Below are 13,933 nucleotides of genomic sequence, written 5' to 3'. Positions count from 1 at the left end.
GGCTTCATGGGCACCTCGGGCATCCCCAGCATCGGGCACAGGGAAAAACGGGGCGTCCGAGCATCCCCCGGGGGACTGGCACAGCTACAGACAAACCCAGAACCAGAGCGACATCAGGAGCCAAACGGTGGGGAAAGAAGGCGCGGGGAGCTCCCGTCTCGGAGAGAAGCACCAGTTCCCGAGCTGCCGGGACAAACTGGGGACGGGGGAAACTGAGGGCGAGCGGGGAGACGGGCGGGAGCCTCTACCGACAGCCGCACTCCTCTGCCACCATGTTGGGGAACTTGCGGACCTCCAGCCCCTCCGTGGAGAGGCTGATGATGAGCTGATCCGAGTAGCGGACGGGCACGCAGCAGGGAGCGCGCTGGAGGGGGGAGCCCCGCTCCTGCATCCCCAGCAGCAGCACCGTGTGCGAGTAGTAGCTGGGCACGCGGGTGGAGAGGGGCAGCTTGCAGGGCCCCTCGCAGTTGTTGGCGGCGTAGACGGTGGGCATGACGATGAACTTGCGGTCCCGCAGGTCGATGGTCAGCTCCTGCAGGCGGCAGTGCGCCTGGTGCCGGGCGCTGCGGTTCTGCCGCTGCACCTTCCCCCGCTCCTGCCAGCGAGCCCGCACCGTCTGCAGCGCCTTCAGCAGCAGCAGCGTGTGCAGCTTCCCCGAGCCCGAGGGCTGCTTGACGCCTTCACCCTCGCCCGGTGCCGCCGGGTAGTAGCAAAAGCTCAGGAGGCGCTGGAAAAGCCCGGTGTTTGCTTGGAAGGCTGGGATGTCCCTCAGATCCTGGATCACCGCCTGCAGTTTGCCCATCAGCAGCTGCAACACGGTCCCCTCAGGCTGCCAGGCCCCCAGGTGCTGCTCCAGCACGGCCCCGCTGTCCTGGGGGAAGAGCAGCACCGAGGGCTCCTCCGACTCCACCAGGCGCTCCAGCGCCGCCTCCTCCGACAGGTTGAGCAGCTGGTGAGGGAGGGTCTCCATCACCTGGAAGTCCAGCCAGTGGTGGGGGCTGGGCTGGGTGGGGGGATCGCTGGAGGTGCTCAGGACCTGACGGATGAACTGGGTCAGGATGGCCAGGAACTGGTTGCTGCTGCCGGGCTCTGGGGACGAAGTGTTGACTCGGCTCGGGGCGGTGGGGGACAGCAGCTCCTCGGTCCCTGCCTGGGGTGGGCTGTGAGGAGAACACAGGGAGGGTCACCGGGACAGCTTGTACCCTGGGGTTCCTGCCAGGTCCTGCCTCACATCCCATCACAGAAGAGCTTGGGCTGCCCCTCTCCCCTCGGTCCCCAGCTCCCATGGCTGCAGCGAGGGTCACGGACCTGAGCTGTGGGTAGGGAGCTACATCCACCACCCCGTCGGCAGAGAGGTAGGAAGAAGGGGCCAAAGCCACCTCCTCCTGCTGTGACTTGGCCAGCAATAACAGCACCGGGGTCATCCTGGTGAAGCACTTGTCGTCCGAGCCAAAAAGGAGCTGCTGAGTCTCCGTGGGAGGTAGGGGGGCACCTGGTGGGGAGAGGAGCAGTGAGGATGGTGGCCTGGGGTCTCCCACATGTCCCCATAGCCCCTCGTTTCACACAGCCCTGAGAGGATCCGGAATGCCTCCGTCAGGACTCAGAGGACACGGATGTCACCTTCCCAGCCCCGCGGGCTCGCCGTGTCCCTACCTCCCTCTCCACGGTGCCTGATGGCCAGGGATGCCTGGAAGCTGAGCTGCTCGCTGCCGCGGCTGATGGATGCTACGGTGGCTCCCAGGACCAGGTACTGGGTGCCCCTGGCCAGGCAGAGGCTCTGTGTGGAGTAAAAAGGTCCGAGGATGTGGGTGAGACACCATGGGGGTTGGGGGGCACTCAAATGAGCCCCCCCACCGGGGTCCCCGCTGGCTCTGGGTCAGCCAGTCTGCGGTGGCTCAGGGAGCAGGGAAATGGGAGGGTCGGGACCACCGGGAGCAAGGAGGGCAGGGGGGCTCCGACACGCAGCCCGAGAGCTGCTCCGTGGGGTGCAGGGAGGCCCACGGGACTGGCGGGTGGGCAGAGAGCCCCCAGCGAGCTCTGCCCCAGACCCGCTTTCCCCGGCAGCCGTGCCGGGGCTGTTGCCTCCGGCCAGGCTGGAGAGTACCCGGGCGGGGGGGACAGGACCCCCAGAATGGGCTGGGTTCCCCGGTCCATCCCTCTGTCCTGGCCGGGAGCTGGGGACAGGGTAACAGCACCATCTTCAGGCATGGCTCGGGAGGGTGCGACAGGCAGGGAGGCTGGGAGGGGCGGCAAACGGACTGGGAGAGGGTGGCAAAGGGACTGGGAGAGGGTGGCAAAGGGACTGGGAAGGGGTGGCAAAGGGACTGGGAGAGAGTGGTAAAGGGACTGGGAGGGGCGGCAAACGGATTGGGAAGGGGTGGCAAAGGGACTGGGAGGGGGTGGCAAAGGGACTGGGAGGGGGTGGCAAAAGGACTGGGAGGGGGTGGCAAAAGGACTGGGAGGGGGTGGCAAAGGGACTGGGAGGGGGTGGCAAAGGGACTGGGAAGGGCTGGCAAAGGGACTGGGAGAGAGTGGTAAAGGGACTGGGAGGGGGTGGCAAAGGGACTGGGAGGGGGTGGCAAAGGGACTGGGCCAGCAGAGCTGAGACACCCCCCCTCCCACCATCTCTGTCCCCAGAACCAGCCGTGCCCACCCACCTGCTCCTTCGCCAGCCCCGGGCCGGTGACCAGCAGCTCCCGCCGCTCCGGGGGGGTCCCGGCCCCCGGCCCCCCTCGCCTGCCCAGGTAGAAGAGCAGCAGAGCCGCCCGCAGCTCTCCCAGCAACCGGCCCACCTCTGCCTGGAACACCAGCTTGAACCACAGCTTCGTCTGCGCTTCCCACTTCACTGGAAAGGAGAAGGCGGGTGAAGGGAAGCGAACCCCCCGTCTGGCGGCCGGGGGGGACCCCAGGGGGGGTGGTGGGTGAGGAAGGGGCTTCAGGGCTGAGCACCAGGGACACAGAAATCCCCTCTCCAATGGGAGATGCTCAGCGGGGCAAACCCTGCGGCCCCTTCGAGCTCTTTGCAGGGCAGCTCCGGCAAATCCTCCTGGGCAGGTCCCCAGGGAGGTCTGTTCTCCCACGGCAGCTCCTCCAGGGGCTCCATCGCGGCTGCTGCGGGGCCGCCAGCCGTGCTCCCTGGGGAGGAGCCGCTGCCCCAGCCACCCCACACCGGCCAGCTCAGCTGACAAATCTAAAAATCCGGGAGGGAAGGGAGAGATTTTCAAGAAGAGAGGGACAGCCGTGACCCTCCTGCTGCACAGGATTAAACCGGAGGGATCATTGTGGCTGCTCTCCCTCCAGCACAGCCCTTCCCACTGGGACAGCACAGAGGGGTGCATGGAGGGATGCAGAGAGGGATGAAACCCGCTGGTTTTTGCTCAAGGCTGAAGCCACCCAGCTGAGCTCAGGGCTCAGGACTCCTGGGCAGGCACAAAGGAGCAGTCAGTGCTGCAGCTGACAGCAGCCAGGCTCACAGCAGGACCAGCCAGGTCCTCCAACCCTCTCCTCTGTTTTCCCAGCCAGATTTGGGAGCCGTGTCATGAAGGCTGAAAGTGAGAAACACTCATAATCTGGAAAGCAGAGCAGAAGCCACCGAGACTGTGGCAGCTGGGTGTCAGCCAGAGGCAGGGACGAGGCACCATGTTGCACACAACCTGTCATCACTACTAAAACTTCTTCAAAACGTACCTGGAAAGACATTCTCCTGCACCACTTTGCTAATCTTAAAAGGAACCCAACCCCACACATTGAATCCTGTGTTTAAATCTCTGATGTAGGGCAAGCAGACAGCACTGGCCTCCCCGAGCCCTGTGCTCACCCCAGAGCAGGGATTTCACACCAACCTTCATCCAGATGCAGCACCAGGAGTCGGTCCTGCCCCGGCTCCACCACGTGTCCATGGATGTGCATCAGGGGCTGGAGAGCAGCACCTGCCTCCCCAGCCTGGCAGAGGCCAAAGGTCTCCAGGTAACTTTCATCCCAGACCCTGCGTTGTCTCAACAGCTTGATGAAGCTGCTTTCATAGTGGGTGAGAACCCCCACAACTTCCATGTGCCTCAAGGTCAGCCCGTCCTGGTCCATTTTCACCCTGCAGACGGGTCCCTCCAGCCCCCCGAGCGGCCACGGGTGCAGGCTGGAGCTGGCCCAGCCTGTGCCCCCATCCCCAGCCAGCCCGGGGAGGCATCTTGCTCCTGGCTCAGGCTCAGACAAGAGGTGAGCAGCACCAGTCAACCTTGATCTTGCCACCGAGCTGGGTCTCACTCTTCCCTGTAAACCTGCATTTTCTCTCTTTCTCTCCTCTCCTTCAAGCCCCAGCTCTTCCGGAGGGCTCAGCTCCAGCCTGTTCCCTGGGGAATTCCTTTCCCCCACGCTCCCCTTTGCTGGAAGTGCTGCAGAGGGGTGCAGCAGCACCAGGCACAGCAAGAGCACCCCAAGAACAGCCTTCATGTTCCCACTCCAGCTGCTCCCAGGGCAGTTGGAGCAGCTCACACACACCTCAGAGCACTCGGGCAGAAGGGGAGGACGGCGTCTCCCTTTTAAAAACCAGTGGCCTTGAGTTGACAATGCACAACACACCTCCCCTGAGAAACCCGAAGGCTGTCATGCCCAAGAGGAGGGAGGGATGTTTCAAAGAAACTTTTTTTTTGGTTCTATTTTGGGGTTTGCATCTAGTATTGGATACATAAAAAAATAAATAAAGTATGAAAGAAGTTTCTCTCGCTGTGCGGAGACGGCACGTCCTTGACTTCAGATGTTTTCTGAAGGAGGATGGATGTCTAGCCTGGGATCTTCATGGGGATTGGCACATATCATTCCCATGACATGCCAGGAGGGAAGAACAAGCCAGACAAGGAGGAGGGGGATAGAGACAGATAATGGACACAAACTAAGTAAATGCATGGAAGTGTTCTCCTGGCCTGGCAGGAAAGCCTCCCCCTCGGTTGGCGCCTGCAGGGACTCACATCTCCTGAGCCTCAGGCTGCTTCAGCCTGGGAAGGAGCATCTCCCGGGGTGCAGGAGCAGCCTGGGGACTTTAAACACTTCAGACCTGACCTCGAAAGTCTCACAACACACTTGTTATAAGGAGTTTTCCCTCTGTGAGACGCCAGTACTCACTGGAACACTTGGAATGAGCAATGCCAGCAACATAATCCACCCCGGTGACACCTTCCCACACCCAAGGGGACTCATTTTTTGGCAATGGAGGGCAGGGGGGGAGGTTCCTGCAGAAAACAGTCCCAACACATGCTCAGACCCTTCTCTGGGTTTCCAAGACTTTGCAGTTGGGAGCTCAGGATCCAGCTGCAGCAGAGATCATGATGGGCCTGCCCACCCAGACTGGAGAGGGACAAGGGCACCACCCCACGGGGCTGGGGACTGCAGAGGCCTCTTCCACAGGGGCTGTGACAAAGGGGGGATGGCAAGGAGGGGACCCAGACAAGCTGGCCCAGGCATCAGACCCAGCAGACACCTCAGTCAGAGCCCTGGAGCTGCTGGAGCACTGAGTGTGGTGCCCAAGAACAGCCCAGCCAGTGAGGGATGGACACTCTGGGTGGGACTGAGGGGACCTGTGCCAGGCCAGGAGAAGAGCTGAAGATACTGATTCCCTCACCAAAGGGACAGCAGCTGCAGGGCTGTGTCCAGCTGTGTCGCCCCTGTGGCCCCCAAAACAAGCCAGGCACTGGCCAGGAGCAAGCAGGAGCAAGTCAGGGTCAGGCAGCCCAGCCCCCAGTGATGCCTTCACCCACCAGCACCCGGGTACCCCAGACTGAGACATCCCAGAGCAGAGAAATGGACCCTGGGAGGACACAGAGGAGAAATCTCAGAGCTTCTGGTTTTTAATGGGAACCAACCGGTTGTTTGAAAGCAACACTTAGTATAAATAGAAGCACACACAGAGAAGGAACAGCCAAAACCAGTCTGCTGGTGGGAGGATAGATACAATCCAAACCCTATGTGACAGCAGGTGCCTCCCAACTGTAGAGACAACATTGGATGAATGATAAACTAAGATTTACTATCACTTCAGCTTCTGTAATTTCCTTTGACTAAACATTCCCAGAGATCTCTGCCACTGCCCCAGACGAGCACTCCCCTGCTTTGTTTGTGAGCTCATGTTTGGTGTCAACAGTCCAGCAGGCAGAGGCCAGGCAGCTGCGTTCTGGGGCAGGAGGATTCCTTCCTAAATTGTCAGTGAAATCTTGTCTGACTCTTCTCAAGGACTCCTGAGCAGCCTTCCAACCTGATTTCCTCAGCAGAGATGTTTCCAGCTTTTAGCTGGCAGCACCTGAGCTACAGCACAGGGCTCTGGCACCAGGAGAAAGGAGGAATCTGCTGCTGATTGTGATCATAATTCAGCAGCAAGTCAGAAAAAAACAGATTTAGAACATTCTGCTCCCCCTCCATTCTGCCCACTGTTGATTACTGGGGATGCAGGAACAGAATCCATTCCATGTCTCCATGACAAGTCTCCCCATCACCAAGTGAACAGCTCAATAAAGGATTCCAGTTGAATAGCAGCTGATTAGCTGGCTGCTAATTGATGGGTTACATGTCAACATGTAAAGCCAACACAGCTGAGCTGAGGCTGATGGAGCTGTTCAGTCAAGAGGAGCTGAGGTGCCTACAGATTTCCAGTCCTTTCCCCTCCTCTTTGGAGAACTTCCAAAATGTAACCAGACTGGGAATATTTTCTATATCTAAGAGCTAAAGAAAGTTGAGCACAGGGCAACACTTATTAACTAAGACACAGGAAAACATAGAGGAAGGAAAACTAAAAACCTTTTAATGAACCTACAGGATTTAGGCAAATTCACAGGTGTACAAAACAGAACTATTGCTCTGGATCAGTTGTGATCTGAATATAAAAAGAATGGAGCTAAAGGAGTCCAGCAGGACAGAGTCCAGGAGGGGCTTCAGTTGGAGGGAGGTGGAGGTGGGATAGTGCCTGGCCCCTCCGTAGGGAGAGGTGGCCTCATCATGGGTGGCAGAGGAGCAGGAGGGGGGACACCGGGTGCTGGTGGCAGCTGTGGTGGCACCGGGGGTGGTGGCACCGGTCCAGAGGGAGGCATGGGAGGCAGGGCCATGCCCCCGGGTGGGGGTGGTGGCAGAGTGTCCGGCAGGGGGGGCCGGGGGGGCAGCCCGTTCATCAGCGGCGGGGGGGGCGGCCGCTTCACCGTCGGGGGCCCTGGAGGGAGGTTTGGGGGAGCTGGGGGCTTCTCCATCTTGAAGTGGAATTGAAGGAAGAACTGGGGAGGGGAGAGAAGCAAAGAGAAGGGAACAATTAATCCTCAGGACAACTCTGCCATCACACAACACAGCTGTTCTTCTCCACCTCCTGCCTCCAGGGACGCAGCTGGGACCTCTCCTGGCCCCTCAGCTCCACAGACCATGGTTCCTTTCCACCCTGGCACCACTCAGGACTTGCACCACTCCTGTCCAGTGCTTTAACCCACCTGAAAGTCCTTCCAAGCACTAAGCTCTCCATGACAGGCCCTGTATACCCAGCTATGGGTTTGTCCCTGCTCTCCCATCCACCCAGGCCATGGGTGCAGGAAACACAAGAGAAGAACCTCTGGGCTGCACTTTCAGACACCCCTGTGCCTGCTGACATCCCAGGATTCTACCTCCCAGCTTGAACTCCCACAAAGATCAGGAGACACAGGAGAATCATTTTGTCAAGAGAACTCACCACAGTGACATTGAAAGGCTAAAGATTTTAGCACCAAAGCCAGCAGGAGCATCACTGATGCTCACTCCCCTGCTCTGCCCTTCCCCCCAAGCTGCTCTGCCCTCCTGCTCCCTCTCCCACCCTGCAGCAAAACCCTGCAGTGCTCCAGCTACCTGTTTGGTTTCCCTGTTCCAGTGGGTCCAAAACTTCCCTTCTGCCTTGTCGATTTCTCTGCTTGGCACCTGCAAGAAAAAAGAACAAGGAGTTATTATTAGCACCACCAGATTAGCTCAAAGGCCCTTTTTTAGCACCAGAGCCTGCAAGATAAGCACAGTTATTCCAGGCCTTTGTGAGATGCACAAGTCTCGGATGTTATTAGATAGAGATGGGGGCAGGAAAGAATTAAGTTACCTCCCTAGTGGTCAAGGACAAGTGTCCTGGCAAAAAACCCTCTCTTAACATCTGCACGAAGGCTGAGGAGCAAAGCCCAGGAGGCTCCTTTCTGTGCCAGACCCCGAGAAGTCAGCAGCTCCCCAGAGCTCAGCACACAGCCTAGTTTTCATGCCTGAGTCCTCTGCTAATTCTCAGCAGGGTTTAATGACTTCCAGTTGTCTTCTTCACACACCCCCCTCCCCCCCTTTACAGTCCATTAACCCTCTGAAGGATAGAATAGACACATATAGTGATGCTCCCTGGAACTGATGTCTTGGAAAAAAATGGGAACTTTCCCAATAATCAGTTAATCTCAAATCATCATAGAATCACAGACTGGTTTGGGTGTGAAGGGACCCTGCAGATCATCTAGATCCAACCCCCTGCATGGGCAGGGACACCTCCCACCAGCCCAGGTTGCTCCAAGCCCCATCCAACCTGCCCTTCAACACTGCCAGGGATGGGGCAGCCACAGCTTCCCTGGGCAACCTGGGCCAGGCTCTCACCACCCTCACACTCCAGAATTCCCTCCTCATGTCTCACCTCAATCTCCCTCTGCCAGTTTTCATCCATCCCTCCTTGTCCTCTCCCTCCCTGCCCTTGTCCCAAGCCCCTCCCCAGCTTTCCTGGAGCCCCTTCAGGCACTGGAAGCTGCTCTAAGGTCTCCCTGGAGCCTTCTCTTCTCCAGGCTGAACACCCCAACTCTCCCAGCCTGTCTCCAGCGCAGAGCTGCTCCAGCCCTTGGATCATCTTTGTGGCCTCCTCTGGACTTACTCCAGGATCTCCATATCCTTCTTTCTGCTGAGGGCTCCAGAACTGGAGACAAAGTCTCACCTTGAAAGCTATGGTCTCATAGGGCTCAGCTGCCATCAGCAGGTACTGCCACCGTCTGTCCGGGGGCTCGATCCTCTGCTCGTACGCCGACATGAACCGGTGGCGGGGCATGATGCTCTCTGCAATCTCAGGGTAATCAATCTGGTGGGACATGACCACAGCAGTAAGGAAAACCTCCCCCTCCTTTTCATTCCCCCCACTTCGTGCAAAACAAACCCCTTGAGACCAAGCATATCAAGAGATCAGCTCCCACCAGAAAGCCCTGTGCCACCGAAGGGAACAGCCCGACAACGGTGCTGGTGGATCTGTGTGACACACTCAGCACCACAGGACTGAGGCTGTTTGTTTCTTTACTGAATCCTGAAAAAAACTGCTCATTCAGCAGCATTTTTACCTGGCTGACCCAAGCCCCAAGAATTTTAAGTGCCCTTACCTGGAAGAGAAGGCTCTGCTGGCCTGTTTCTGGATCTCTCTGTTTGGTCACTGTAAATATGAAAGCTCAGGATGTCACACAGGGTTAGAGCAACATTATTTCTGCCCTAGGAAACACACAAAGCTCCCAACAACAACATATGACAAGACTGTTCTCCCATTTATCAAACAAAATGCCACGCTGTCTTTAACTGAAGCCACCTTGAGGGGCAACAAAGCTGGGAAAGGGTCTGGAGCACAAGTCTGAGGAGGTGCTTAGGGACATGGTTTGGTGGTGGAGCTGGCAGTGTTTGGTTTAGTTTAACTTGGTGATCTTAAAAGGCTTTTCTATGATCCCACTGTGGATTTCTACTGAAATTCAGCTGCTGCAGACAAAAAAGAATGTGAGTTACTGATGCAAGGAGTGATTTGTAAGCATTAGTGAAAGATAGTAGAGCACAACAGAAGGAGGAGAGGGACTGAAACAAAGCCATCATCTCCTGCAGCACTGCTAAGCAGAGCTGAAAGACTGAGACACCCCCATCTATTATTAAAGGGGTTCTCAGCAATAAAGAGATGTTCCATGGGTAATTTAAACAATAAAGGACATCAGGAGATAAGCCAGTATCTTATTCATGGACAGATCTACTCAAAAGACTAATTAATAATTCACAACCCCAGCACTGCCCTCCAGGCAAGGCCCAGCAGGCACTGGGTTTCACCTCTGACAGACCCTCCCAACACACCTTTATAACCTGGTCGTCCAATTTTCACAAATTTCTTCACTTCCACTTTGACTTTCTCTGGTGCTGGCTGGGCAGGGGCCTCCTTGGCTTCCTTGGCAGCTCGACGGGCCCTGGATTCATCAGAAATGTGTCAAGTTGCAGAGGTTAATCAGTGGGAGCAGCTTGAATCCCCTCACCATGGAATCTTCAGGGCTTCACAGAAAGGATGCCAGGAAAACCTGCTGTTTCTCCCCCACAGGCACCACCACAGGCTGGCTGTATCCAGACCTTCCCCTGCCTAAACTCTGTCATCTCAGTTATCTCACCCACCCCCCAGATGACCTTGGTGCCTGTCTGCACACATGGGTATGAGGAGACTTCCTTCTTGAAAGAAAGAAAAAAGACAAAAACCCCACGAGCTACTCACCAAAACCAAAGCAAACTGCATTTCTTAAAAGAAAACTTACAACCTTCTCCCAAACTGTATTCAAAAAAAACCTCATAACTAGACTCAGTTTGCTTTTAAAACTCTTTCTCCCCCTTCCTTCAGGAATCCCACAACTGGTTTTCAACCTGAGGTCAAAATGGGGCTTGTCAGCACCATCTTTTGGAGCAGATCTGGTCTGTACCTGCTGGTTAGTGCTGGTTAGTGCCAGGCTGTTCACTTGGAAAGAGAGTGAAAGAACATTCCAGCACAGTGTGCTGCTGTGAAACAGCTCCAGATCTCTAGCTGCACACAATCATCATTTTTAAGTGCTTAGACAGCAGAGAATAAAGCTACAGAGGAGAATGACTTACAAATTGGTCTGATGCTTCTTCCCTTGGGTATGTGCTAAGTAACTTCCCTGAAATAAAAACCAAGGCAGAAGAAAGTTAAATGAAGGCAGGCCTGCTCCTGCACTGACAGACACTTGTCACAGAGCACAGACTGTACCACAGGCTGACAAGGGTATTTTAATCCTCAGCAGAGAGGAATCTTACTCAGAAATTGCAGATTGCTCTCAGCTGTTGAGCTGTCATAAACTGTAGGCTTAACAAGTCACTCCCCAACCACCAGCTCCTCAGCATTCATCAGGCATGTCCCAAGCTCTTGTACTTGAAGCTAATATTATTCCCAAATAGCCAGTACCAAGGTATGGATGCTGGTGAGTGGTTGTGCATGGTCATGAATGGTCCTGCATGGTCATGTCATGCCAGGGGAGGTTTAGATTGGATCTTGGGAACAAGTTCTTCATGGAAAGGGTTAGTGGTGGCCTTGGCAGTGCTGGGTTAATGGTTGGACTTAATCTTAAAGGTCTTTTCCAACCAAAATGATTCCATGATTCCAAGGTCCAGACAAGCTGCTCAGCTCACCTCATTGTTGTGCAGGGTCAGGCAGAGCTTGCACTCATAGGAGCCCAAGTGATTCTTCATAAAATAAGGGTCCTAGGAAGAGAGTTGTGAAAAAGTTACAGGCAAAATCCATGGCAGAGCAAGACAACAATGAAAACACAGCTGAACTTCTGCTGCACTGGAAGAACTGAGTTTGTAGATTTAAACAAATGGCTCAACACTGCTTTAGGACTGTGAGAAGTGAAGCAACAGCAGCTTTGCTCCTTGGTGATGGCACCTCAGCCCCAGGCAAGGGACAGCAAAGTCCCAGCCAGGCTCAAAGTAACCCAGGAACAGCCACTTGAACACTCAAGTGCTGGCACCTCTCTGGTCAGCCCTGCCAGAAATGTTTCTCATTCAACTCCCACATTACTAGAAACACAAATCATTCATTTCAACCCACAGCTCTTCAACAAATCTCTTGTTGTTTTGCTCAGGCAAAGATCTAACCTATCACAGATTCAAGAAATGGTTTGGGTTGGAAGTGACCTTAAAGATCATCAAGTTCCAACCTTCCTGCTCTGAGCAGGGACACCTCCCACCAGCCCAGGTTGCTCCAAGCCCCATCCAACCTGCCCTTCAACACTGCCAGGGATGGGGCAGCCACAGCTTCCCTGGGCAACCTGTTCCTGTGCCTTCCTACCCTCACAGTGAAGAATTTCTTCCCAATATCTAACCTAAACCTACACTCTTTCAGCTTACAACCATTACCTCTCATCCTATCACTGCCCTCTCTGCTGAAAAGTCTCTTCCCACCCCTCTTGCAGGCTCCCTTTAGGAACTGGAAGGCCACCATAAAGTCTCCCTGGAGCCTTCTCTCCTCCAGGCTCAACACCCCAACTCTCCCAGCCTGTCTTCATAGCAATGCTGCTCCAGCCCTTGCATCACCTCCGTGGCCTCCTCCAAACCTTTTCCAACCATCCCCACAGCAGTCTGCAGGACAGGAGCCCTGTGTCCTCTCCCTGCTGCCTGGCAGAGGCCAGGACTCACCTTGTTGATGTCGATGGTTTCCAGCGCCAGCTGCCGCAGCCTCTCCCTGCGGTCCCGGTTACTTTCCGAGGCTGAGGCTACCCCCCCACTCCCAGTTTTACCTCCAGGACGGTGCTGGAAATCCATGATGGGGGATCTGTGTGCTTCAGCTACTTATGGAGAAAGAGAGAGCCTGGAGAAGGGCAGGAAAGCAAGGTGAGTGACGACCAACGGCTTCGCAGCCTGGAGTTCAGAGCACGAGAAGCTGGGGGGTCAGGTTGGGGTATCAGGAGAAGGATTTTCAGCCAGGGCAGTGGTCACAGCACCAAGGCTCAAGAAGCCTTTGGATGATGCTCTCAGGCAGGTGGGGGGGGATTCTCGGGGTGCCCTACACAAGGACTGGATGGTCCTGATTGGGTCCCTCCCAGCTCAGCTGGTTCTGTGATGCTACGATTCTAAGAGGAGCACAGCAAAGCCTGCCCTGGGCTCTCAGCACACACAGAGCCACTGACCCCGCTGGCCAGGAGGAGGAATCACCCAAACTAACCAGCCCCCAGAGCCTGCCCCATCTCCTCAGCCCTACTTCTACACAGCCCCACCAGTGACTCCCCCCGGCCCCCTCCAGCAGCCTCCCCAGAACCTGCCACGGACCCTCCCCAAACCCACCACCTCGATGTCCCCCCCAGGGCCCCAGAGTCACCCCCACGCAGTCCCAAATCCTTTGGGAAGGTCAGAGACCCCCCCCCCCTCGCCTCCTCCTCCTCTCCAGCCCCCCAGCAAGGTCAGGGCCTCAACACATTGTCCCCAACCCCCCCAGTGAGGTCCCAGCTTTGCCCCCTCCCCTCGGCTTGGGCCAGAGCTGCAAACTCCTGCAACACACACAGGAACACCCCAAAAAAAAGGGGTGCAGGAAGGCCACAGAGACCCCCAGCAGGAGTAAACCCCCCCCTCCCCTCAAAAATCCACCAGCAAGGGTCAAACCCCCCCAAACAAGCCCCAGCCCCTCCTTATGGACCAACAACCCCCCCAAACAAGCCCCATCCCCCCCACATGGATCAACAACCCCCCCAGACAAGCTCCAGCCCCTCCTTATGGATCAACGACCCCCCCAAACGAGCCCCAGCCCCCTCACATGGATCCACAGCCCCCCCAAACAAGTCCCGCCTCCCGACAAGGCCGCAAAGCCTCCCCGGAACGGATCGAGCACCCCAGCCCCCCCAAAAACAAGGCTCCAAATCCCCCCTCCCCACAAACCAAAGCCCCCCCCCCCGCAAGGCCTCAGACCCGCCCCCCCCGGGCCCCCCCTCAAGGCCCCGGCACCACCCGGACCCACCGACACCCCCCCCGCGCCCACCGGGGCCTCCCCCTTCCCTGCCCAGCACGGACCGAACCCCCGAACCCCCAAAAAAGACCCCAAATCCCCCCCTTTCCAGCCCCCCCCCCCCCCCCCCCCCCCCCAGCTCGTACCGCGGCCCCGCTCCCGCCCTGCGCCTGCGCGCGGCCCCGCGGGCACTTCCGGGGC

At 56.9% G+C, this 13,933-nt stretch overlaps 2 protein-coding genes across 2 annotated transcripts; both read right to left on the bottom strand.

The window, feature by feature from the left end:
• Nucleotides 1-242: 242 nt before the first annotated feature.
• AMH (anti-Mullerian hormone) lies at nucleotides 243-4,446 on the bottom strand. The gene is made up of 5 exons (XM_051639571.1): nucleotides 3,843-4,446; nucleotides 2,658-2,845; nucleotides 1,654-1,777; nucleotides 1,309-1,492; nucleotides 243-1,160 (listed from the first exon to the last, which is right to left on the bottom strand). The coding sequence occupies exons 1-5, from the start codon at nucleotides 4,444-4,446 to the stop codon at nucleotides 245-247; spliced, it is 2,016 nt and encodes a 671-aa protein (XP_051495531.1). The 3' UTR covers nucleotides 243-244.
• A 2,317-nt stretch (nucleotides 4,447-6,763) lies between these two features.
• Nucleotides 6,764-13,922, bottom strand: SF3A2 (splicing factor 3a subunit 2). Its single transcript, XM_051639581.1, has 9 exons — nucleotides 13,879-13,922; nucleotides 12,433-12,604; nucleotides 11,425-11,496; nucleotides 10,870-10,916; nucleotides 10,093-10,202; nucleotides 9,369-9,418; nucleotides 8,936-9,076; nucleotides 7,843-7,911; nucleotides 6,764-7,247 (listed from the first exon to the last, which is right to left on the bottom strand). Exons 2-9 carry the CDS (start codon nucleotides 12,556-12,558, stop codon nucleotides 6,915-6,917), a joined length of 948 nt encoding a protein of 315 aa, XP_051495541.1. The 5' UTR covers nucleotides 12,559-12,604; nucleotides 13,879-13,922; the 3' UTR covers nucleotides 6,764-6,914.
• Between the last annotated feature and the right edge of the window lie 11 nt (nucleotides 13,923-13,933).

This window comes from Apus apus, chromosome 24 (assembly GCF_020740795.1).
Source record: "Apus apus isolate bApuApu2 chromosome 24, bApuApu2.pri.cur, whole genome shotgun sequence".
NCBI classification, from domain to species: domain Eukaryota; kingdom Metazoa; phylum Chordata; class Aves; order Apodiformes; family Apodidae; genus Apus; species Apus apus.
This window is presented reverse-complemented; position numbering and strand designations above follow the sequence as displayed.

Bases quoted from the DNA above. Each gene is read 5' to 3' on its own strand.
- SF3A2 (XM_051639581.1), bottom strand. From the start codon at position 12,558: ATGGATTTCCAGCACCGTCCTGGAGGTAAAACTGGGAGTGGGGGGGTA. The intron at 11,497-12,432 runs GTGAGTCCTGGC...CTCTCTTCCTAG, and splicing joins AAACCATCGACATCAACAAG to GACCCTTATTTTATGAAGAA. The intron at 7,248-7,842 runs GTAGCTGGAGCA...TCCCCTCCCCAG, and splicing joins GGAACAGGGAAACCAAACAG to TTCTTCCTTCAATTCCACTT.
- AMH (XM_051639571.1), bottom strand. From the start codon at position 4,446: ATGAAGGCTGTTCTTGGGGTGCTCTTGCTGTGCCTGGTGCTGCTGCAC. The intron at 2,846-3,842 runs GTTGGTGTGAAA...TCTCCTTTCCAG, and splicing joins GGTGCTGCATCTGGATGAAG to TGAAGTGGGAAGCGCAGACG. The intron at 1,778-2,657 runs GTGGGTGGGCAC...TACTCCACACAG, and splicing joins CGGGGCTGGCGAAGGAGCAG to AGCCTCTGCCTGGCCAGGGG.